The sequence below is a fragment of the Dreissena polymorpha genome, chromosome 2 (genome assembly GCF_020536995.1).
Source record: "Dreissena polymorpha isolate Duluth1 chromosome 2, UMN_Dpol_1.0, whole genome shotgun sequence".
Classification (NCBI taxonomy): Eukaryota; Metazoa; Mollusca; class Bivalvia; order Myida; family Dreissenidae; genus Dreissena; species Dreissena polymorpha.
The window spans coordinates 40559132-40585797 of NC_068356.1; the positions used below are offsets into that span (position 1 = coordinate 40559132).

Consider the following 26666-nt stretch of genomic DNA (forward strand, 5'->3'; position numbering starts at 1 on the left):
AAAAAATCATGTAAACATTTGCGTAGATCAACTTTATCTCATATAGACCTAGCACAGGGTTGCATTTAGAGCCAGTTGGGTCAATGTCAAGGTCACTAATGATAAAAATTTATAAAAAGTTTGCATTTTTATGCCCCCGGTAGGATGGCATTGGCATATAGCATTTGAACTGTCAGTCAGTATGTCAGTATGCCAGTATGTGTGTATGTCAGTCTGTCCGTCCGTTCGAAAAAAATTAACGTTGGCCATAACTTTTTCACTATTGAAGATAGCAACTTGATATTTGGCATGCATGTGTATCTCATAGAGCTGAACATTTTGGGTGGTGAAAGGTGAAGGTCAAGGTCATCCTTCAAGGTCAAATGTAAAATATATGGCGTCTGTCCGTCCGAAAACTTTAACATTGGCCATAACTTCTTCAATATTGAAGATAGCAACTTGATAGTTGGCATGCATGTGTATCTCATAAAGCTGCACATTTTGAGTGGTGGAAGTTTTAGGTCAAGGTCATCCTTCAAGGTCAAAGGTCACAAAAAATATTTCAAAGCGGCGATCTCATGAAGTTGCACATTTTGAGTGGTGGAAGTTCAAGGTCAAGGTCATCCTTCAAGGTAAAGGTCATCCTTTAAGGTCAAAGGTCAAATAAAAGAAAGAAAAAAATCAAAGCGGCGTTCTCATGAAGCTGCACATTTTGAGTGGTGGAAGTTCAAGATCATCCTTCAAGGTCAAGGTCATCCTTCAAGGTCAAGGTCATCCTTCAAGGTCAAAGGTCAAAAAAATAAAAAATAAAATTTCAAAGCAGCGTTCTCATGAAGCTGCACATTTTGAGTGGTGGAAGTTCAAGGTCAAGGTCATCCTTCAAGGTCAAAGGTAATTTTTTTTTTTTTAATTCAAAGCGGCGCAATAGGGGGCATTGTGTTTCTGATGAACACATCTCTTGTTGGTATCTTCATTTACGATGGGGATATTGTGCTGAAATTTTGTGCGTAGGTAGGTTAAATGCTTATCAAGCGAGGCATTGCATTTAGGGCCAGTGGGGTCACGGTCAATGTGTTTTTTAAATAGGAAAAGAGTTTCAGCTCAATAACTTAAGTTTGGATCGAGTTATTTTGATGTAAGTTTTGTGTATCTTTCATGCAGATGTATTATTGATTGCCTTAAAAGACAGTGGAATAAAGGTCAATGTCACCAAAAATACATAAACAGTGTCCACTGAACAAATTGATTTTGGATGGTGTTAACATGCAGTAATTTTGTTTGCAGATAGCTCACATGCAGACCTAGCATAGGATTACATCTGGCACCAGTTGGGTCTAGATCACTGTTACTAAAAATAGGAACTTAATTTCTGCTCAATGATATATGGACAAAGTTATTCTTCTTTAATTTTATGTGAATGTAGCTAAGTATATGCAGACCAGGTTGCTTGCAAAGTGAAATAAATTGTATTGGTAAAAATGTGAAAATTAAATACTGCTATATTTGCATGGTTACGTGTCATGGTTTAATATGTAAATTTTCATCTTTGATTGTACAAATACTATATAGCTATACATAGGCGGATCCAGGGGGGGGGCCGGACGCGGCGTACGCCCCCCCCTAAAATCTCCAAAGTAAAGTAAATTCATTTGATGTTTTACATTTAACTAGATCTAAATCTCCTATTTAAACTCGTCAAAGCCTTCAAAATCACTAAAATCGTGGAGCTTCCAGGGGGCTTCGCCCCCCTCGACCCCCCCTGGAACCTCAAAACTAGAAACTATGCACTTTTTTGCCATTATAAGAAGGTACTTTGATGAAAGTATATAAGGCGTGACATGCTCGAGAAGTGGATGTCAAAGCCTTCAAAATCACTAAAATCGTGAAGCTTCCAGGGGGCTTCGTCCCTTTAGACCCCCTAAACGATAAACATTTCATTTTTTGGCATTATAAGAAGAAAGTATATAAGGCTTTGCCCCCTGGACCCCCTAAAAGACACACTTTGCACTTTTTTGGCATTATATGAAGGTACTTTGATGAAAGTATAAGGCGTGACATGCTCGAGAAGTGGTTGTCAAAGCCTTTGAAATCACTAAAATCGTGAAGCTTACAGTTGGCATCGCCCCCTGGGCCCCCTAGCAGACCTTTGCCCTGCACCCCCCAGGGGCCCTAGCGGCCCCCTTGATCCCCAGCAAATCTTTCAATATCCCACCCCCCCCCCCCCCCTAACCAGAAATCCTGGATCGCCCCTGCTGTAGATGAAGTAACAATTTGTTACCAATACAGTCAGTCAACCAGTTTAGAATAATCCGGCAAAAAAAGTTAATTCTTTAGACCACAATAATTTCTTTCGAGATTTAGTGTCAATGTGAAAAGATGTAAAAATAAAGGGTACCAGGTTAGGCCAGACGGCAAATGCATTTTTTTGGTCAAAAATAGCCAAATAAAGGTCACCCTTCAGAAAATTATTAAAAATCATTCAACTTACAGAATTAGTATTTCAAACATCGTCATCGCATTTTTTTTCAATCAGCAAAAAGTTTATTTGAAAATAATAAAGCCTCCTATATCCATATGCACATTTCAAAACATAAAAACACTTTTTGCGGCATTTATCCCCGCTGTAAGCATAATACAAAAGCTTTCTTGCTAAAACTTTGTTAATCTATTCCTTTACCTATTGTATATCTTAGACACTTATCATTTTGTTTTTATTGGGGCATTATGGAAAATTAATACAAATTAATCAGAAACACTGATTATCCAGAACTGGTTGACGAACTGTATGTCTTTGTGGTTATTATATAGAGGACTGCCATAAGTTTACATTAAAATATCAAATCAGAAGAATAGTCAAGCTTGCTGTCTTACGGCAGCTTTTTTAATGTTTAGGAAATAAATTCTTTTATCATTATATGTAAATAAAATTGGCACTTTTCAAATTTGAATCTTTATTTTTCATAACTATTGGATAGTCAATTGAAAATTCAAATTGCTGTTTTTATGGTGCAACAAGCAATCCTTAACCCTTAAAGCGCTGGAGCTGAATTTTAAAGGCCTTTGCAAACAGTTTGGATCCAGATGAGACGCCACAGAACGTGGCGTCTCATCTGGATCCAAACTGTTTGCTATTCTGATAGTATTCTTTGAAAAAAATCGAAGAAAATGCTAATTTTATAAATTCAGCAGACGACATTTTAGCAGAAAACAAATTTCCCAGCATGCAAAGGGTTAACATTTTGTTCACTAAGTTCATGAGCTGAATACTGGATGTTAACTTGTAGTAGATACCATAACAAGCTGATTATTTCAGACGGATATGCGTTTGATCAGGGGTTTTTCGAGCTCGGAACCACAGTGGAGTCTTTGCCTGGACGTGTCCAGTACGCTGTCCAATTGATATTGAAGAAGAGCATAGACAGGGAAGCCATTCCAAACGAGGGTAAAACACTAGCCCTCAACATTCAGGTGGGTTGTGGGCAGGTGGTCATGGGTTGGTGGAGACATTGGTGTATGTCTGAGCCTGTAATTAAACAAAATTTTATATGAGCCATGCTCTGAGAAAACAGGGCTTAATGCATATGCGTAAAATGTTGTCCCAGATTAGCCTGTGCATTCCGCACAGTCGTATCATAGACAACACTTGCGGCTTTTATGATATTTTTCTTTTAAAGGAAGTCTCTTTGTAACGAAAATCCAGTTAAGGTGGTAAGTGTGCAGACTGCACAATCTTATCAAAGGCAACATTTAAGGCACATGCATTAACCCTTACAGTGCTGGAACCGAATTTTGAAGGCCTTTGCAAACAGTTTGGATCCAGATGAGATGCCACAGAACGTGGCGTCTTATCTGGATCCAAACTGTTTGCTATTCTGATAGTATTCTTTGAAAAAAATCGAAGAAAATGCTAATTTTAGAAATTCAGCAGACGACATTTTAGCAGATGACAAATTACCCAGCATGCAAAGGGTTAAGCCCGTTTTCCCAGAGCTAGGTTCATATGGGCCGCGCTCTGTGAAAGGAGGATTTAATGCATGTGCGTAAAGTGTCATCCCAGATTAGCCTGTGCTGTACGCACAGGCTAATAAGGGACGACACTTTCAGCTTTTATGATATTTTCTGTTTAAAGAAAGTCTCTTCTTAGCTAAAATCTAGTTTAGGTGGAAAGTGTTGTCCCTGATTAGCCTGTGCAGACTACACAGGCTAATCTGGGATGACACTTTACGCAAATACATTAAACCCCTTTTTCACAGAGAACGGCTCATAAATTAGTAGTCTCCTACATTACTTTTTTCTTGCTATATTCAAAAGGTAAATAACCGTTACAAATGTTTTAGGACAGAGTCCACAACTAATGAACTTATTTAACAAAAATCAGTTTAGTACTTTTGTAGTACTGTTATCCTTTTCCCCAAGTGCTTTATTCATATTAGTGTAACTGTGCCATAGTTTCCATATCCTTGTTGCAGCTAGACTTAAAATCAAGCATCAGCCTCATGCAACACTAGTTTGTGACTACAATTTCAATAACCATCTTCACATCGACTGACTAAAAGATGCATAGTTAAAAGACATTTCTATTTGATTGCTATTTATTTTTTGCTTACGCTGGCTCCAAATTACTGTTGATTTCGATAACAGTAGTTGAACAATTTTTAAAAAACAGAATACATCAACGTTTTTAACACCCAACTGTGATGTTTATTCCTGTTTGTCTTTAACACAGAACTTGGAGTAAGACCTGTTTTTGTATTGCAGCATTCAGACTATAAATGAGCCTCAATCTGGGAAAATAGGGCTAAATGCATGTGCATAAAGTGTGTTCCCAGAAAAGCCTATGCAGTTGGCACTTTCTCATTAGGTACAGCACTTCCTGCATAGGTAGGATTTTGGTTAACCCTTTCAGTGCTGGAACCGAATTTTGAAGGCCTTTGCAAACAGTTTGGATCCAGATGAGACGCCACAGAACGTGGCGTCTCATCAGGATCCAAACTGTTTGCTATTCTGATAGTATTCTTTGATAAAAAATCAAAGAAATGCAACTTTGAGAAATTCAGCAGACAAAATTTTAACAGACAACAAATTTTCCAGCATGCAAAGTGTTAAGAAGAGACAGCCATTGAAATGAAAATATCCATACAAGCCATTAAAGTATCTTCCCTGATTAGCCTGTGTGGATTGAAAAGGCTAATCAGGGACGACACTTTATGCACATGAATTAACCCATGTTTTCTTAGATCAATGCTCAAATATGTAATTAAAAAAATTTATTTCAGGCCATTGAGTACGATCCTGAGAACAGAACTAATCGCAATCCCATGAACACAACTAACATCGTGAGCATCCAGATCGAAGATGTTAATGACATGCCGCCTAAATTTAACCAGCCAGTGTACACGTACAGAATAGGAGAGAAGACAAACATCGTCACTAATGACTACCAGCAGTTGACAGGAGATGGCTTCCAGATTGTAGTTTCTGATGATGACTCTGTGAGTTTTTGTGTGTGTTTTTTTGCATTTAAGTCCCCATTTTTTTATGGTCCAAAATGTTAAAGTCATAAAAAAAATATTTGTTTAAGTTTTATTCAATATTTAGATTTTTGCAAACATAGATTGATCCTGTACGAATTCTTCTTTTGATCGCCTAATGTGCCAAATGCAAAAAATAGCAACTACAGACTATTTTTTTATGTTGAGAATTTTGCAAACCTGCATTCAATAATGGAATAACCATCTTTGAAATTGAAACAAATAAAATAATTCACAGTCGAGTAACTATTTTCAATGTATATTAATTTATTTTCTATAACCATTTTCCGCTCAGAAGCAAAATGGCTATATGCAAACAGCATAAAACCAGAATAGCCTGGGAGAATCAGGTTTTATCCTTTTTGCTGCTTATCAGCATCTTAAGGTTGGGAATGATGGATTTAAAACATTTAAAAATATTGTAAGAAAGGCCTTGAAGTGCATCAGATTTTTTGGTGATGACTACCAACGTGTCAAAGTGCGTCTCTGATTGGTAAAGGTTTAACCTATTTATTTTTCAGTTCCTGTACAACAGCTTTGAGGTTTCGATCATCAGTGGTGGGCGTAATACTGATTTCTCTTTCCTCAACTTCACCAGAGGTCAAAGGTCACAGGCTTTTCTGCTTTACGTCAGGTCACAGCTTCTCGACTTTGAAACAGGGGAGAAGAATTATTCTTTGACAGTAAGGATACTTGGGCTTCATTCATTTGAGCATCCTTCTGAGAAAACTGGGCTTAATGTATTTGTGTAAAGATTAGCCTTTCAAGTCCCCTGGGCTTATCTTGGACGACACTTTACACAGGCTTATCTGGGATGACACTTTACATAGGCTTATCTGGGACGACACTTTACACAGGCTTATCTGGGACGTGGGCTTATCTGCGACAACACTTTACACAGGCTTATCTGGGACGACACTTTACACAGGCTTATCTTGGACAACACTTTACACAGGCTTATCTTGGACGACACTTTACACAGGCTTACCTGGGACAACACTTTACATAGGCTTATCTGGGACGACACTTTACACAGGCTTATCTGGGACGACACTTTACACAGGCTTATCTGGGACGACACTTTACACAGGCTTATCTTGGACGACACTTTACACAGGCTTATCTTGGACGACACTTTACACAGGCTTATCTGGGATGACACTTTACATAGGCTTATCTGGGATGACACTCTACACAGGCTTATCTGGGACATGGGCTTATCTGGGACAACACTTTACACAGGCTTATCTGGGACGACAATTTACACAGGCTTATCTTGGACGACACTTTACACAGGCTTATCTGGGATGACACTTTACATAGGCTTATCTGGGATGACACTCTACACAGGCTTATCTGGGACATGGGCTTATCTGGGACAACACTTTACACAGGCTTATCTGGGACGACAATTTACACAGGCTTATCTGGGATGACACTTTACACAGGCTTATCTGGGATGACACTTTACATAGGCTTATCTGGGACGACACTCTACACAGGCTTATCTGGGACGTGGGCTTATCTGGGACGACACTTTACACAGGCTTATCTAGGGCGACACTTTAAACAGGCTTATCTGGGACGACACTTTACACAGGCTTCTCTGGGATGACACTTTACACGGGCTTATTTGGGACGACACTTTACACAGGCTTCTCTGGGACGACACATTACACACATGCATAAAGCCCAGTATTCTTAGAATGTGGATCATTATGTAAATGCACGCAATAAAATAAATCTGTAGAAGAACTTTCAGACGGTTAGAATTAATTATAGGAATGGGTTTTTTTGTCAGTTGTTTAACCTTTTACATGTCATATTGGATGTTATCCTTATTTGGAATTTTTGAAAATTAAATTTGATTAAAGCATGAATGAATAAAGCTGTTATTTCCTCTTTTAACCTGTTTTAAAATACACAACACTAAGGCAGACCAGTTTGTCTACATCTTACCAGTAGTAATTTTTCTTTAGAAATTTTGTCATTAACATCTACAAAAGAGTTAATGTCAAGCCCTCCATGTACACAATGTTCCCATGACTTTCAACTTTTCTCACTGATGCATTTATTTCAGTTACAAGCCCGTGATACCAACAGACCAGAGCTGACATCCACAGCTGTCGTGCGGGTGGAAGTTTCTGATGTGAATGACAATTCCCCAGTGTTTCTCAATTCCAGCTACAATTTTTTTGTCAAAGAAAATGTACCTTTGCAGACAATTGTCGGAACTATTCGTGTGAGTTATTCAGTGTTTATTGTTCATTTTAATCATTTAAATTAAATTTTTACGATAAGTGTTACAAGCTTTATTAACATGGCGTAGTTTTGTACATTAACTTATATTTATTTTTCTATCTTAGGCAACAGACGTGGACGGTCCAAGTTATGGTATTGTTAGTGCTTACGAGATCAAAGATACCTCAGACACGTAAGATATCAATTTAGCCACACCTTCAACCTTAAAAATGATCTTGTTACTTGAAGTTACCTTTGAATATGAATTCATTTGAGCCTCACTCTGGGAATAAGGGGCTTAATGCATGTGCGTTAAGTGTCATCCCAGTTTAGCCTGTGCAGTCCTCACTGGCTAATCACAACCACATTTTATGAACATGCATTTTCCCAGCTAACTTTAAGCTAAACTACTTTCCCATGCAACAACTTAAGTGTACTTCCATGGTCAAGATTTTCATACATCTACTAATTTTTATTATGAAAATAAAATAATATGTCAAGCACAAATGTCCTTTTTTGAAATATGCAAAATTAAAAGTAATTATACATGTTAAGAATAAAGGAATAGGACTCCTTCCTGCTTACATCTACAGGTTCATCATTGACAACAATGGGAACATCATTCTTACCAAGGCACTGGACTTTGAAACGCGCACCACATACACGTTTACAGCAACTGCTCTAGACAACGGCATTGGAAATGAAAAAAAATCGGGTACTACGCGTGTGAACATTGTTGTAGAAAATGTGTTTGATGTCGGGCCGATCTTTCGTCAGAGTTATCAGTCCTCCATTTTTGAAGAGTCTTTGGATCTGCTGCCCAGCATAGTTGTCAGGGTATGCGTTTCTTTTCTAGATGAAGTATATTAGCCTTGCTATGTGAGGTTTTATGCATATGCATTGTCCCTGATTAGCCTGTGCAGTCCACTAGCTAATTTGGTACAGCACTTTACGCTTATGTTTTAAGCCCTTTGTTTAACAATCTTGTGATTTTATGCGATTCTTCTCTATATAAAGTATATATATTATTTTTTTACACTATCTCTTATAATAATCTCGTGTTGTTTGATTTATTATAAATTAGTGACGAAAAGTGTAATTGTGTTACATGTTTGTACATGTAGTTCTTGCATCGATCAAAACACTATCAGTTTTGTCCATAATAAATTGAGCCCGGTTATGGGAAAACTGGGCATAATTTATGTGCCTAAAGTGTCGTCCCAGATTAGCCTGTACAGTCCACAGGCTAATCAGGGACGACACTTTCCGCTTTTTTGTTACTTGTCGTTTCAAGGAAGTCTCTTCTTCACAAAAATCCAGTTAAGGTGGAAAGTTTTGTCCCTGATTAGCCTGTGCAGACTGCACAGGCTAATCTGGGATTACACTTATCGCACATGCATTAAGCCTAGTTTTCTCAGAACAAGGCTCAATTGTTGAAACTTTGAATTATTAAACATTTAAAAGTGGAAAAAACTACAACAATAAATTAATGAATAATGTTTACTGAAAAAATGACAAAATTACCATCTTTAATTGTATTCCTAAAAAAAGACTAACTAAGTAGTCGTTCAATGTATCTTTTGCAATTTTAAGTTTTTATAATTCTTAAATTGTTGTTATGTTCATGCTTTATACTGCTGCTATATTATTGTTCTGTTCATGCTTACTGTTGCTATTACTTAGGCGGAGAACCAGGAGTCACAGGGGCAGATTACCTACTCGATCCCCAATGTCACTCCAAGCACGCTACCTGCCAACACGTTTTCAGTGAACCCAACAACAGGAGTTGTTTCAGTCCTTCGCACAATCAACTATATGAACACTGATAATGGAACGTAAGTTGCTAGACTTTTTACAAAAAATAAAATTATGGGACACAATCAAAGAAAATGGGTTTTAATGCATTTTCGTAAAGTTCCTTCCCAGATAAGCCTGTGCAGTCTTCACAGGCTGATCAGGAATGAAAATTTCCGCTTTCATGGTATTTTTTGTATAAAGAAAGTCTCTTTTAAGGGAAAATCCACATTACACAAAAATCGTCGTCCCTGATTGGCCTGTGCAGACTGCACAGGCTTATCTAGGATGGGACTTTATGCACATTCATTGGACTCCTTTCCACAGAACAAAGCTCAAATAATTTTGTCAACTTTTAGTTTATTTGTTGAAAAACTGATTAGCCAAAGTTGTTCATGCATTTTTCTTCGTTATTTATTACTGTAGTACAAGCCTGTCTTGTTTTCATTGAGGCTTATAAGAGATTGAATAACTGTATGTTATTCATTTAAGTAGGTTAAAGTAATATTGTATATGTTCCAGTATATTTGTGACATTTCGGGCAACAAGTGATGGTGGTCTGTTTAACGATGCTATAGCAACAATCACAGTTTATGTAAGTATGCTGGCAAATGGTGAAATATATTAACAAGGCTGTATATCTTCCTCAATGCTATGCTTTTTTGTTGTGTTTTTAGCTCATCCATTTTTTGAAAAAAATTTATGAGCTATTGTCATCACCTTGGCGTCGGTGTCTGTGTCGGCGTCCGGTTAAGTTTTGCGTTTAGGTCCACTTTTCTCAGAGAGTATCAATGCTATTGCATTCAAACTTGGTACACTTACTTACTATCATGAGGGGACTGGGCAGGCAAAGTTAGATAACTCTGGCGTGCATTTTGACAGAATTATGTGCCCTTTTTATACTTAAAAAATTGAAAACTTTGGTTAAGTTTTGTGTTTAGGTCCATTTCATTCCTTAAGTATCAAAGCTATTGCTTTCATACTTGCAACACTTACTAACTATCATAAGGGGACTGTGCAGGCAAAGTAATGTAACTCTGACTGGCATTTTGACAGAATTATGTGCCCTTTTATACTTAGAAAATTGAAAATTTGGTTATGTTTTGTGTTTAGGTCCACTTTATTCCTACAGTATCAAAGCTATTGCTTTCATACTTGCACCACTTATTAACTATCGTAAGGGGACTGTGCAGGCAAAGTTATGTAAGGGTACAGTAAAAGGACAAGTTGCATAACTCTGGATGTCATTTTTACGGAATTATTGCCCTTTTTTGACTTAGTAACTTTGAATATATGGTTAAATTTTGTGTTTCGATCCACTTTACTTCTTAAGTATCAAGGCTATTGCTTTCAAATTTCAAATTCTTTCATGCTATCATGAGGTTACTGTACCTGGCAAGTTGAATTTTACCTTGACCTTTGAATGACCTTGACTCTCAAAGTCAAATTATTAAATTTTGCTAAAATTGCCATAACTTCTTTATTTATGATTAGATTTGATTGATACTTTGACAAAACTACTCTTACCTGACATACCACAATAGACCCCCCCCCGAACCCCCCCCCCCTATTTTTTTTTTTTTTTTTTTTTTTAAAGATCATCTCACAAATGACCACCACACCCTCACACTATACCCACCCCACCCCACCCCCTCCCCAATTTTTTTTGTAAACTGGTTAAAAAACAAAACTATTTATTTTGATTATTTTATGTTTGAAATACCGTCCAACCATCGCATCCAAGAATCCCCCCCCACCTCCCCTCCCCCCACCCGAATCCCCCCCCCCCTAATTTTTTTTTTTTTTTTTTTTTTTTTTTAAGATCATCTCACAAATTACCACCACACCCTCACACTATACCCCCCCCCCCCCCCCCCACCTCACCCCCCCCCCCAATTATTTTTTTGAAACGGTTGAAAAACACAAATATTTATTTTTATTATTTAATGTTTGAAATATCGTCCAACCATCGCACCCAAGAATCCCCCCCCCCCCCCCACCCCCCCCCCACCCCCGATTTTTTTTTCCCCTTTTTTTTCGCATTTTTGGAAGATAATGTAATTAATGTCCACACCCCCACACAATGCACCCCTCTTCACTCCACCCCTCCCTCCTTTGTGATTGAAAAAGAGAGTCCCTTCACCTTTAAAAAGAAAAAAGATGAGCGGTCTGCACCCGCAAGGTGGTGCTCTTGTTTAAATTTTAGATTTCATTGATTGATTGGTATGTGAATAAATTATATAGTTAATAATAAAGCACTTAAATTAGTTACATTAGTCAGAATCTAACAAAATTTGTGTTTTATTCAATAAAACCAACAAATTTAATACTTCTTACTACTTTTTATTTTTTCAATACATCAATCTTTTTAACCCTTTGCATGCTAAGTAATTTGTCTTCTGCTAAAACGTCGTCTGCTGAATTTCTAAAATTAGCATTTTCTTCGATTTTTTTCAAAGAATACTATCAGAATAGCAAACAGTTTGGATCCTAATGAGACGTTATGTTCTGTGGCGTCTCATCAGGATCCAAACTGTTTGCAAAGGCCTTCAAAATTCGGTTCCTGCACTGAAAGGGTTAAAGAGGACTTGTTCACAATTGATGAATATTTTGTTTAAGCAAGCATAAAAAAACAACAACACTGAACTCAATCAAACAAAATAATGTCAATATATATTCATACTGATAATGCATCTTTGTTAAGAGTAATCATCGTTTAGATTGAAAAAATAATGAAGCGTTACATAAACAAAATGATCATATAAGCCTAGTTGTGAGTGTTTCTTTTGTTTCGTACAATTGTGTAAAAACATGCAGATTGCTCCAATAATGTTTAAAATGCATGACTCAATAAAACTATCCTTATGGCCAAGAGGTGAAGACAAAAGCAGTAAAGTCCAAAGGCCATCAGATGAAATGTCATATGAGGAGAATTAGGTGGAGTGAATTAAAACGTTCTTTCATAAATTTATTTTCTTGCTTTTATACTTATGCTCTTCGGGTCCAATGCTTTAATCTATAAATATTTGGCATTAAATGACAAACTTAAAAATGCCTATAAAATGTGTGAACAAATCCCTGTAAATACAACCATTCATGTAATTTGAATTGCCATCATGACATTGAAACAAAATTGAAATGAGGCTCACTCTTGAAAAACAGGGATTAATGCAGCTGTGTAAAAGAGTCATCCCTGATTAGCCTGTGCAGTCTGCACAAGCTAATCAGGGACAAAACTTTCCACTTAAACTGAATATTTGCTGAGAAAATTACTCATTGAAATGAAAAAATACCATACAAGCAGAAAGTTTTGTACCTAAGAAGCCAGTGCGGATGATCTGGGACAACATTTTACGGTCATGCTTTAAGCCCATTTTTCCCAGAATGAGGCACAATTAACGATTTTATAGTTTGGTATTCAACTCTCCATTTCTTCAGAGTGTTTGTTGCTTTTTTAGGACTTGAACAACTTTGAGCCTGAGTTCCTACCGGCCGGCCAGAAGCAGTTCAGTGCCAGCGTTAGTGAGCTGGCTGCAGCAGGTCTGTACAGCATTGACAAAAGCAGCAGCTGTATTTTTCATTTAAAGGAAGTCTTCGCAAAAATCCAGTTTCGCAGAAAAAAATCATCAAAATCAAAAGACATATTTAACCCTTTATAACTTAGATACACACTTTGAGGCGTTTATAATCCCTTAGAAAATAATATAAAATTTAGGACCTTTCTACCTCAATTCAATTCGAAAAGGATTAATTCCAGAGGATACCCCACCTGTCTGGAATTAAGACACTAACCAAACTGACTTGTGCCTGTTGCCTACATGAAGAATGTGAACAAACCACTGAACTAACCGGACCGCCTTCGAAATACAAATTTACATATTTTATTTACTGCTCACTCACTTTGTAAAGCACTAGACCACACGATCAGAGGATTGCGTGTTTCCCACACAGACTTCCCAGGCCAACCTGGGACCAACCTTATGCACATGCATTAAGCCTCTTTCCCAGAGAGTGGCTCCAATAAATGTTTAATATATGTGTCTTGTTCTGAGAAAATTGGGCTTAATGCTTGTGCGTAAAGTGTCGTCCCAGATTAACCTGTGCAGTCCACACAGGCTAATCAGGGACGACACTTTCCGCTGTTATGGTATTTTTAGTTTCAAGGAACTCCCTCCTTACCAAAAAACCAAGTTTAGGCGGAAAGTGTCATCCCTGATTAGCCTGTGCGGACTGCACAGGCTAATTTGGGATGACACTTTACGCACATGCATTATGCCCAGTTTTCTCAGAACACGACTCAATATATTTTGTAGGGTTCGTTGTTATTGACCTGAATGTTAGAGACAATGACACAAGTTCTTCAAACAACGGAAGGGTGGAATTCCAGATAGTCAGTGGGGCAAATGACGACTTCACCATCCGACAGGACTCCGGAGAAATCATCGTCACAGCTAATGCCAAATTGGAACTGGAGAAACAGGCCCTTTACATCATTCTGGTTGGTGTAGTTAATATACTCTTCAATTTGGTATCACTTATACATTATTCATGTTGTTGTAATTATTACATCATTCATATTGTTGTCACTTATAGAGGGGGTATATTGTTATGCTAGATGTCAGTCGGTCTGTCCGTCTGTCGGTCTGTCAGTAGACCAGTTCATTTCCAATCAATAACTCATCAACAAATTGACAGATTGGCTTGATACTTTGCATGTGCATAGGCCTTTGATGGTAGATAACCTCTACCAAAATGGGGGTCAAAGGTCAAGGTCACTGTCACAACAAGTATTAAAATCGTTTGCGATAAATAACTCGTCAACGAATTGGCCGATTGGCGTGATACTATTTATGTGCATTGGCCTTGGACAGTACATGACCCCTACTGATATTGGGGTCACTAGGTCAAAGGTTATGGTAACTGTCACAATAAGTGTGAAAATCTTTTCTGATCAATTTCTGATCAATTACTCTTTAACCTATTGGCCAATTGGCTTGATATTTCAAATGTGCATTGGCCTTAGGCATTGGATGACCTCTATTGAAATTGGGGTCACTAGCTCAAAGGTCAATGTCACAAATATTGTGAAAATAGTTTCTTATCAATAACTTGTCAACCAATTGACGGATTGGCTTGATACTTCCCATGTGCAAGGGCCTTGGACAGTAGATGACCCATATTGAAATTGGGGTCACTAGGTCAAAGGTCAAATTCACTGTAACAATAAGTGTGAAAATATTTTTTGGATGACCCCTATTGAAATTGGGGTCATTAGTTCAAAGCCCTGTTTTGGGGGCATATGTTTCCGACTGCGGAACTCTTGTTTGGTTTGCATCACTAAAACTTTATTCAGGTTTGTGTAACCTATACATTCTTCAAGTTGGTATAACCTATAGATTATTTTAGTTGGTGTAACCTATACATTACAAATGTTTTCATAATTTAAACATTCTTCATGTCTATGGAACTTTTACATTATTCATGTTTGTGTAACCTTAACATTTTTTTGGTTTGCATATCTTAAACATTATTCATTTTGGTGTAACTTAAACATTATTCAATATAAGAGTGATATACATCATTTAGATTAGAGGAATATTTATTATGATAGGGTTTAAGTAATCTGTGCAAGTTTGTGTGATAAAAATCATATATCTTTTTAGTTTTTTTAGTATGTGGATAATTCAGGTCAATAAACAAATACAGCATTCAGGTTGGTATAACGTATTATGTCCATCATTTTATTTATGCTATTTGAACATCATGCTGGTTGCTGTAACCTTAACGTTATTCTAGTTGGTGTAACTTGTGTACATAATTCTGGTTGTTGTTAGTAAGACATTAACTGTTTAATGCATTTTGTATACATTTTTATTCCCCCGGATCGAATGATCTGGGGTATGTTGTTTTTGGCCTGTCTTTTTGTCTGTCATTGTATGTGTGTGTCTGTCCCTAAAGTGGTCATAACTTTTGCAATATTGAAGATAGCAACTTGATATTTGGCATGCATGTGTTTATCTTATGGAGCTGCACATTTTTAGTGGTGAATGGTCAAGGTCAACATCATCCTTCAAAGTTTGTTTTTTTTCTAAAATAGCTGCCATGCGGCTTTAAAGCGCATTGTGTTTCACAAACACAGCTCTTGTTCTGGTTGATTTAACTTATTGATCACGCAAGTGTAACTTAGATATCATAATGGCTAATGTGATATCTGCATAGATTCTTAGTTGTAATTTCATTCAATGGTATACTTTTTGGTGCCAAATCATATAAACGATGACGATGATAATGATGATGATTGAATTAGTCATGCTATGTTAATTGATTTGTTATTCAATATAAAGCTTGATTCATTGATCATACACCATAGTGGTTGGTGTAACTTAGATATATTATGGCTTATGTGATTTCTGCATCATAGTGGTTGGTGTTACTTAGATATCATTATGGCTAATGTGATATCTACATCATAGTAGTTGGTGTAACTTAGATATCATTATGGCTAATGTGATATCTACATCATAGTGGTTGGTGTTACTTAGATATCATTATGGCTAATGTGATATCTACATCATTATGGCTAATGTGATATCTACATCATAGTGGTTGGTGTAACTTCTTTATCATAATGGCTAATGTGATTTCTTCATCATAGTGGTTGGTGTAACTTAGATATCATTATGGCTTATGCGATATCTACATCATAGTGGTTGGTGTAACTTCTTTATCATAATGGCTAATGTGATTTCTGCATCATAGTGGTTGGTGTAACTTAGATATCATTATGGCTAATGTGATATCTACATCCTAGCGGTTGATGTAACTAAGATATCATTATGGCAAATGTGATCGGTACATCCTAGTGGTTGGTGTTACTTAGGCATCAATATAGTTGGTGTAACACATACATAATTCAGTTTGGTGTAACTGTTACACCATTCACATGAATCATTGATTTTGTTGTAACCTTTACACATTTCAGACTGTTGCATGCAGATTCAATACACAGTTTTACAAATGAATATTTTACATATTTAAAAAAAAATCACAAGAAAAGTTATACATGATGTATCAGTTTAAATTATTTCAGATTTTTATTATTAAAGGTTGAAGCTCGTGACAAAGGAAATCCACAAAAATCTGCAACTGCGACAGTCAGCATCTCCATACTAGATGCCAACAATAAGCCTCCATCCTTCCAGGAACAACTCTATGTGTTCCAGATCAACGAAGGCGATCGTAAGCGTTAGAGCTAATTATACCCACATTTCTGGTAATGGGGGCTATATTGGAGTCACTTTGTTGGTCTGTCTGTCTGTCGGTCTGTCTGTCCCGAAAATTTCATCCGATCTTCACCAAACTTGGTCAGAAGATGTATCTAGATGATGTCTAGGTCAAGTTTTAATATGGGTCATGCCTTGTCAAAAACTAGGTCACGGGGTCACTTAGTGCGTTTTAAACAGAAAGTTTGTCTGGACCATAGCTATGTCATATATCTTTAGATTTTAATATGACTTGGTACGTTTGTTCACCATCATGGGACGGTGTGTAGTGTGAAAAAAGTACGTCAATATCTCAAAGGTCAAGGTCACACTTTGAGTTCAAAGGTAAAATGCTTGTCCGGGGCATAACTTGGTTGTTTATTGTGAGATTATAAAAATAATTTGGCACATTTGTTCACCATCATTGGACAGTGTGCTTTGAGTTCAAAGGTCAAAAATGGCCATAAATGAGCTTGTCCGGGCCATAACTATGTCGTTCATTGTGAGATTTTAAAATGATTTAGCACATTTGTTCAACATCATTGGTGAAAGAATTACGTCAATATCTCCAAGGTCAAGGTCACACTGAGTTCACAGGTAAAAAATGGCCATAAATGAGCTTGTCCGGGCCATAACTGTGTTGTTCATTGTGAGATTTTAAAATCATTCATTCAACATCATTGGACGGTGTGTCACACGAAAGAATTATGTCAATATCTCCAAGGTCAAGGTCACACTGAGTTCAAAGGTAAAAAATGACCATAAATTTTTTTTGTCCGGGCCATAACTATGTCATTCATTGTGAGATTTTAAAATGACTCTGTACATTTATTTTGTTCACAGTCATTGGATGGCGTGTCATGCGAAAGAATTCAATAGTTCGAAGGTCAAAATGGCCATAAATGATAATGGCATAAAAATTCTTAAAAATCGCCATAAAGTAGCTTCTCTTGTTTTGTGAAGACAGAATGCAAAATAGTCTGTGTCAATGAAGCATGTGGGGGTATACGACACGTCTGTGACAAAGCTCTAGTTTGACCTGTCAATAGCTATTGGCATTGATTACAATACAAATTAATTGTAAGCCTTCAGAAAAATATAATGAATATATATAGAAAATAAAATGTATACTAGTATTTGTTTTTAGAGTGTTATTGTTTTGTCATTCATCATATAGACCTTTGCTATTTTTTCTGCAAAAAGTCACTGTTACCATTGTAATATTGAACAAAGGGGCTTACATTAATTTATGTTCACAATCGTATAAAAACAGATAAAAAAATAATCCAGTTTTTTTTTCATTTTGATAAAAGAAAAGCTTCTTGTATTTAAGTCCAGTAGACAAATACAAGCTATGCAGTGGCATTTGTTAGAATCACGAGCAAGTATAAATGCTAACGATATGCATTGATATTGCAGCTGTTGGCAAACAGATTAACCGCACTGTGGCCACGGACCCTGATACCAGCGGTGTCCTCAGTTACAGTATCGACTATGCTACGGCCAACTTTGAAAAACGGGGGAACAAAATTGAGACGTTTATTGATGCCAAGGTGCTGTACTTCATTTACAATTTGAGCCAATCTCTTGGAAAATGGGATTTTATGCAATCATGTGAAATATCGTCCCAGATCATCCTGTGCAGTCCAACACTTTCTGTCTTAACTGAATTTTGACTTAACCCTTTCAGTGCGGGAACCGAATTTTGAAGGCATGTGCAAACAGTTTGGATCCAGATGAGACGCCACAGAACGTAGCGTCTCATCAGGATCCAAACTGTTTGCTATTCTGATAGTATTCTTTGAAAAAAATTGAAGAAAATGCTAATTTTTGAAATTTAGCAGACAACATTTTAGCAGACGACAAATTTCCCAGCATGCAAAGGGTTAAAAAAGACTTCATAAACACGGACAATACAATGAAAGTGGGTAGAAGACTGCACAGGCTAGTCTGGGTTTATACTTTATGCACATGAATTAAGGCCTGTTTTCACAGAGCTCAGCTCATTAACATTGTGTATTTTGAAAGATTTTTTGCTAGTGTATTTTTAGCTCATCTATTTTTAAAAAAAAAATATGAGCTATTGTCATCACCTTTGCGTCGGCGTCTGCGTTGGCGTCGGCGTCCGGTTAAGTTTTGCGTTTAGGTCCACTTTTCTCAGAAAGTATCAATGCTATTGCATTCAAACTTGGTACACTTACTTACTATCATGAGGGGACTGGGCAGGCAAAGTAAGATAACTCTGGCGTGCATTTTGACAGAATTATGCGCCTTTTTTATAATTAGAAAATTGAAAATTTTGGTTAAGTTTTGTGTTTAGGTCCGTTTTATTCCTTAAGTATCAAAGCTATTGCTTTCATACTTGCAACACTTACTAACTATCATAAGGGGACTGTGCAGGCAAAGTTATGTAACTCTGACTGGCATTTTGACAGAATTATGTGCCCTTTTAATACTTAGAAAATTGAAAATTTGGTTAAGTTTTGTGTTTAGGTCCACTTTATTCCTACAGTATCAAAGCTATTGCTTTCATACTTGCAACACTTATTAACTATCATAAGGGGACTGTGCAGGCAAAGTTATGTAACTCTGACTGGCATTTGGACGGAATTATGGGCCCTTTATACTTAGAAAATTGAAAATTTTGTTAAGTTTTGTGTTTTGGTCCACTTTACCCCTAAAGTATCATAGATATTGCTTTCATACTTGGAACACTCGCAAACTAGCGTAAGGGTACAGTAAAAGGACAAGTTGCATAACTCTGGTTGTCATTTTTACGGAATTATGGTCCTTTTTGACTTAGTAACTTTGAATATATGGTTAAATTTTGTGTTTCGATCCACTTTACTTCTAAAGTATCAAGGCTATTGCTTTCAAACTTCAAATACTTTCATGCTATCATGAGGTTACTGTACCTGGCAAGTTGAATTTTACCTTGACCTTTGAATGCCCTTGACTCTCAAGGTCAGAGTATTAAATTTTGCTAAAATTTCCATAACTTCTTTATTTATGATTAGATTTGATTGATACTTTGACCAAACTACTCTTACCTGACATACCACAATAGACTCCACCCAAACCATCCCCCGTGCCCTCCCCCCCTCCCCCCCCCGAATCCCCCCCTCAATAATTTTTTTTTAAGATCATCTCACAAATGTCCACCACACCCTCACACTATACCCCCCCCCCCCCCCCCCCCCTCCCCCCAAATTATTTTTTTTGCAACGGTTAAAAAACACAAATATTTATTTTTATTATTTTATTTAATACCGTCCAACCATCGCACCCAAGAATCCCCTCCCCCCCCCCCCCTACCCCCGATTTTTTTTTTTTTTCCGGCATTTTTGGAAGATAATGTAATAAATGTTCAATTGTGATTGAAATTGAGAGTCCCTTCACCTTTAAAAAGAAGATAGATGAGCGGTCTGCACCCGCAAGGCGGTGCTCTTGTTTATTCCCCCGCCATGTTAATGGAAGAAGGCCAAAGAGTGTTTCCCCTGTGTTTATGTTTGTCTGTGTGTTTATTTCTGTGTTTGAGTGGGACATATAATGTAATGCTTATAATTTTTTGTATATTATTCGATTTCAAAGTAAATTGGCACAAATGCTCATTTTGACAAAACAATGCATTGCGTGCAACAACCATGTTGTCAGCTTCAAGGTCAAGGTCATTATGGACACTTGAAGATTTTGCATATTCCTTATTTATATAATATGTATTAAGTGAAGGTACCTGTCCCATGTGAGACAGAAAACTTTTTTATACAGCATGGGAATTCAATATGAATTCGCTGCATTGATCATCACCTCAAGAAAATATTTAATAGTTTGCACAACATGTCGTTCAGTTCACGAAACAGTTCACAGGGACACGTGGAGTTTCCTTATATGTATATAGTCGCAGTACATATTAATGTCTGGCTGATAACTGTGATGTGCATGTAGGGATTTCAAAATAAAGTTGTACTATTGACCATCATATCAAGACAACATTTTGCTTGCAAATCTATGTAGTTAACTCTCAGGTGAAGTTTTTGCATATTCCTTATATGAGTCGCGTTCTGAGAAAACTGGGCATAATGCATGTGTGGTAAGTGTCGGCCCAGATTAGCCTGTGCAGTCTGCACACGCTAATCAGGGACGACACTTTCTGCCTAAACTGGATTTTTGCTAAGAAGAGACTTTATCTAAATGAAATATGTCATAAAAGCGGAAAGTGTCGTCCCTGATTGGCCTGTGCAGATTGCACAGGCTAATCTGGGACAACACTTTACACAAAAGCATTATGCCCATGTTTCTCAAAACACTCATAAGTATGTAGTGAAGGTACATGTTTGTGTGTTAAGCCCTGTTTTTCCAGATCGAGGCTCATTTATTGCCTTTCTTTCAGACCATTCTGAGGATTGTGAACATGACAGGAATGCTTGAGGTTGCCGGGGCAATAGATAGATCCACTTACGATAGGATTGACTTCAAGGTGATAGCGACTGATGTCAACACACCAGCCAATCAACCCAAACAGACGGCAACAGGTGATTGAGGTCCCCATGTAATATACGAGTCTCGCATTGGGAAAACAGGGCCTAATGCATTTGTGTGAATCTTCATTCAAGAATAGTCTGTTCAGTCCACATAGGCTAATCGGGGATGATGCTTTCAGCCTTAATCTGATTTTGCTAAAAAGAGACTTACTTTAATCCAAAAAAAACAAGTTTTTACTATTCTTAAATTTATTAGAAACAATATAGATTGAACAACTAAAGGTTTATCTATGGTTCTCAGTTTTGATAAGGATCTAATTACAATTAGGTGTAATGTACAACAAAATGTGTTTCCTTTATATCTGACCTTCACGTGGAATGTTCTATTCTCACAGCATCGGTAATGATATTCATCTTGGCGGCTGTTGATCCACGGATCTATTTTGATCCTCCATGGACTCGCGATCAACCAATCATCCGTAAGACGTATTCAGAATCAATGAACAGCGGGTACCAGGTGATGACTTTGAGGGCTACAGATCCAGTGTTGTCTGAGTTTGTCGAAACCTACCAAGAAGTTCCTGCAACGGACAGAGATGACTATTTCCAAGTTAATGGAAGTAAGTGAAACAGTGTCATATGTTATTGTGCTTATTTGTTCACTTTTGTTAAGAAGGTAAAAGATGTATATACAATTTTTTTTTAAATAATTAATTAAATGATTGTTATGGGTTAATTTTTTGCAACTTTTTTGTAAGTTATGTAATAGTAAGCGCAAAATAAAATATTATTTTTGATTCATATCTTTGTCTTTGAGATTTTATTTGTACCAATATTAATGTTATATTTGCTATGATTTCTCAAGATTATGGTCAAGGTAAGCAATGCAGGTGTGATGTAACATGAATGTGTGTCTTTCTGTGACAGTGTTGCCTAAAAGATACATTTTGTTCCATTATTTGTATTTATTTTTTCTGTGAGGTCTCTTTAATATTAAAGTGATGTTGTTATAGAATCAGAAAAAATGTATCTTTGAATAAGTCTAACACTGGAGAACATTCTGTTGTTCTGTTTTAAATGAATATTTCTTCTTGGACATTAGTGTCACGCAACTGCCTTGTCTTAATCAACCTCTTCATTTCTGTAGACTTTAATAGAGCAGGGAACTCTAAACTTGTATATGAGTCGTGTTCTGAGAAAACTGGGCATAATGCATGTACGTAAAGTTTCGTCCCAGATTAGCCTGTGCAATCCACTTTCCGCTTTTATGACATTTTTTCGTTTAAATGAAGTCTCTTCTTAGCAAAAATCCAATTTAGGGGACTGCACAGGCTAATCTTGGACGACACTTTCCGCACGTGCTTTATGCCCAGTTTTCTCAGAACACGACTCATATTTGAGCTGCATTCTAGGAAAAAGGGCTTTATGCAGACAGCAGGGACAACACTTTCCGCTGTAATGTTGTTTTTTTTATTTAAAGGAAGTCTCCTCTTAGCAAACATCCAGTCTAGGCTGAAAGTGTGATCCCAGATAAGCCTGTGTGGACTACACAGGCTAATCTTTGCTGACACTTAACACACATGCATTTAGCCCGGTTTTTTTCAGAACTAGGCTCATTTAATCTTTGCATGCTGGGAAATTTGTTGTCTGCTAAAATGTCGTCTGCTGAATTTCTAAAATTAGCATTTTTTTCAAAGAATACTATCAGAATAGCAAACAGTTTGGATCCAGATGAGATGCCACATTCTTTGGCATCTCATCTGGATCCAAACTGTGTGCAAAGGCCTTCACAATTCGGTTCCAGCACTTAAAGGGTTAAGCTTGCATGCAATTTTGTTTCAACTTTAATTGTCATCCTTTGTTTACTTACCTCAGCAAGCATGAATTTTTAGTCCTTGTAGTAGGGCTCTTGCCGATGTTTCTGCAAGTCCTTGTGGTTAGGCTCTTGCTGATGCCTCTTAATATGGTGTCCAGCAAACAAGACCATATAAAGCTAGCTTTACAATATTAAGTCCCTTACAACTTTACAGTGACATCTACCATTTAAATAATTTCAGTAGCTGTATTAAAGGTGTCCTTTTTAGTGCAGCTTTTAGAACAATTACCAGTTACTGTTAAAAATATTCTGATTTATTATTCATTCTATTCAAATTCTATCTACTGACACTCACAAAATATGATCATGTGAAAAATATTATTAAACAGCACACATCCTCAATGTTTGTGTTTTGTTTATAAATGCTCTTTAATATGTTAAATGAAAACTTAACTATCAAAATAATATTAAAGACATTTGTTCACAGATTGGGGCATTTTTTAATGTTTCAGTAACAGACTTAATTTGCTAAATTTAAGCATCAGAACCACAGATCTCAATATTAATATTTAGTAAATAATTGAGAAAGAAAAATATATTACAGATCCACCAGATGTAACAAAATTTAACAAAAACAAGTGAACCATTCAAAACTGAAGTTAAGTTGCCTTTATCTTTACACCAATGTGCAACAATCTGGACAGTGGACATTAACCCTGTTACCCTCTACTAGACTTGCAGATACAGGAGTCAATTTCAACACTATTTATGCCCCCCTTCGAAGAAGAGGGGGTATATTGCTTTGCTCATGTCGGTCGGTCCGTCCGTCCGTCCACCAGGTGGTTGTCAGATGATAACTCAAGAACGCTTGGGCCTAGGATCATGAAACTTGATAGGTACATTGATCATGACTTGCAGATGACCCCTATTGATTTTGAGGTCACTAGGTCAAAGGTCAAGGTCACGGTGACCCGAAATAGTAAAATGGTTTCCGGACAATAACTCAAGAACGCATACGCCTAGGATCATGAAACTTCATGGGTAGATTGATCATGACTCGCAGATGACCCCTATTGATTTTGAGGTCACTAGGTCAAAGGTCAAGTTCACAGTGACCCGAAATAGTAAAATGGTTTCCGGATGATAACTCAAGAACGCATACGCCTAGGATCATGAAACTTCATGGGTAGATTGATCATGACTCGCAGATGACCCCTATTGATTTTGAGGTCACTAGGTCAAAGGTCAAGGTCACGGTGATCCGAAATAGTAAAATGATTTTCGGATGATAATTCAAGAACGCATATGCCTAGGATCATGAAACTTTACAGGTAGATTGATCATGACTCGCAGATGACCCCTATTGATTTTCAGGTCACTAGGTCAAAGGTCAAGGTCACGGTGACCCGAAATAGTAAAATGATTTTCGAATGATAACTCAAGAATGCATATGCCTAGGATCATGAAACTTGAAAGGTAGATTGATCATGACTCGCAGATGACCCCTATTGATTTTTAGGTCACAAGGTCAAAGGTCAAGGTCACGGTGACCCGAAATAGTAAAATGATTTTTGGATGATAACTCAAGAACGCTTTTGCCTAGGATCATGACACTTCATAGGTACATTGATCGTGACTTGCAGATGACCCCTATTGATTTTCAGGTCACTAGGTCAAAGGTCAAGGTCACAGTGACAAAAGTCGTATTCACACAATGGCTGCCAGTACAACGGACAGTCCATATGGGGGGCATGCATGTTTTACAAACAGCCCTTGTTTATGCTACATTCCCACTATCATCATTGGCCCCACAATGTTAAATCACGGTCTTAATTGTGAATGTATAGTGGTGATCTTTTCAGACCAGGGCCTGCATTCACCAAACAATTCTTAGACTTAAGTCTAAGAATATAAATATATATTTTTGAATTATTGGAATATTAAATAATTGCTTAAGTTTTTAGTCGAACTTGGCATTTAATAACTACCTCTATCTTCATAATTTTCAATGTCTAAGAACCTTATGCTAATGACATTCTTGCCTGTGGAAGCCTGTATATATTCCAATACTAAACATATTTTTATTGGTTCAAAGTCTATTCTTTATTCTTAAGTCTTATAATTGGTTAGTGAATAGGGTCTCTGATCATTTCTGGTAGAATTTGAAACAATCTCAAGAATTAATTAAATCAGTAGTCTATAATTTATGGTTTTATTTATATCATTTGGGTCATTGGTGGCTCTTATCGTGAATACCTTCTATTATATCATGAGGTATTTTTCACACAGAAACGTATCGTATCGTCACCGATTGCATTGATACTTGGTAAATGTAGGATAGGGTTTTATCTGGTACAACAATGCACTAAATTGGTAACCCAATGGTGATAATGTTTAAGATCAAAACCCGATCAATTAATTATTAGAAACACCCTCCACCGACTTTATGTATTCTTCTCTGGAATGGAGATCAGACTGTGTCACATCATGGCACCTGTAATTGTCAAATCGTCAGCCGCTTGCCACTAAGTGCAAAGCTTTGTATCATAACGTACCAACAGATTGTATATAAACCAAAAGGCTCATGGAAAGACAACAATCAGTTATGTAGCCAATCATGGCAATTATAGAGGATCACATGACTGTGGGAAAGTAGCATAAGTGATGCATGATTTTTTCCAAATAAATTGTACAGAATAAAGCACTAACCGGTAATTGCGTTTTGATGATTAATAGTAAATAATGCGTTATTGAAAGCTATTTCTACGCTATGAATGTTATTTGGCCTGCATTCATTTTGATGTAACCTTTCTAGTTATGTAACCTCTGTAGGCAGGTTACTATTTAACCCTTTAAGTGCGGGAACCGAATTTTGAAGGCCTTTGCAAACAGTTTGGATCCAGATGAGACGCCACAGAACGTGGCGTCTCATCAGGATCCAAACTGTTTGCTATTCTAATATTATTCTTTGAAAAAAAATCGAAGAAAATGCTAATTTTAGAAATTCTGCAGACGACATTTTAGCAGACGACAAATTTCCCAGCATGCAAAGGGTTAAGTACTTATCTGAGACCTTACAGATACATCTAAGGCTTATCATTTGAGGTCAGTGCTGTAAAGTAAGCTACTTGTTAGCCAATAAGATTTTACTTTATGTTACCTTACTTGGAACAATACCTATAATTTGATTGGTTGAGCACAAGTGTAAAGTGTTGCACTTAATTGGTGCAATCAAGCACAAGTTTACAGTGTCTCCCATATTTTGAATGGTTGGGCACAAGTTTTAAGTGTTTCACATATTAGGACTAAGGTGCAATCCAGCTATTTAATGGGATCTAAATATAGTCATATTCTAAGTAACAGAATACAATTTGTAGGAAAATCTTGCCTACTTATGTCACATACAGAACATTATGTGGCATGAGGAGATGATCCTTGTATTAATCCTTTACCTCTCAGATATTCACTTTGACGCCTTTGAACTCCTTTGACAATAATATAAAATGTAAGATCTTTTGTACTGGATTCAAGTTTATAGGCTTAATGTCAAACCTTAAGATAC

At 36.9% G+C, this 26666-nt stretch overlaps 1 protein-coding gene across 5 annotated transcripts in view; it reads left to right on the plus strand.

Annotated features, from left to right (window-relative positions):
* Positions 1-26666, plus strand: part of LOC127866711 (protocadherin Fat 3-like) — an 86306-nt gene that overhangs the window by 15722 nt on the left and 43918 nt on the right. For all 5 annotated transcript variants that reach the window (XM_052407453.1, XM_052407454.1, XM_052407455.1 and 2 more), the window contains 14 exons: positions 3293-3447; positions 5256-5471; positions 6032-6193; positions 7591-7752; positions 7877-7944; positions 8345-8588; positions 9435-9586; positions 10068-10140; positions 13004-13085; positions 13859-14043; positions 16652-16784; positions 18227-18360; positions 21198-21339; positions 21684-21908. In XM_052407453.1, the coding sequence (XP_052263413.1) occupies positions 3293-3447; positions 5256-5471; positions 6032-6193; positions 7591-7752; positions 7877-7944; positions 8345-8588; positions 9435-9586; positions 10068-10140; positions 13004-13085; positions 13859-14043; positions 16652-16784; positions 18227-18360; positions 21198-21339; positions 21684-21908 (2133 nt within the window). The remainder of the gene's footprint in view (positions 1-3292; positions 3448-5255; positions 5472-6031; positions 6194-7590; positions 7753-7876; positions 7945-8344; positions 8589-9434; positions 9587-10067; positions 10141-13003; positions 13086-13858; positions 14044-16651; positions 16785-18226; positions 18361-21197; positions 21340-21683; positions 21909-26666) is intronic.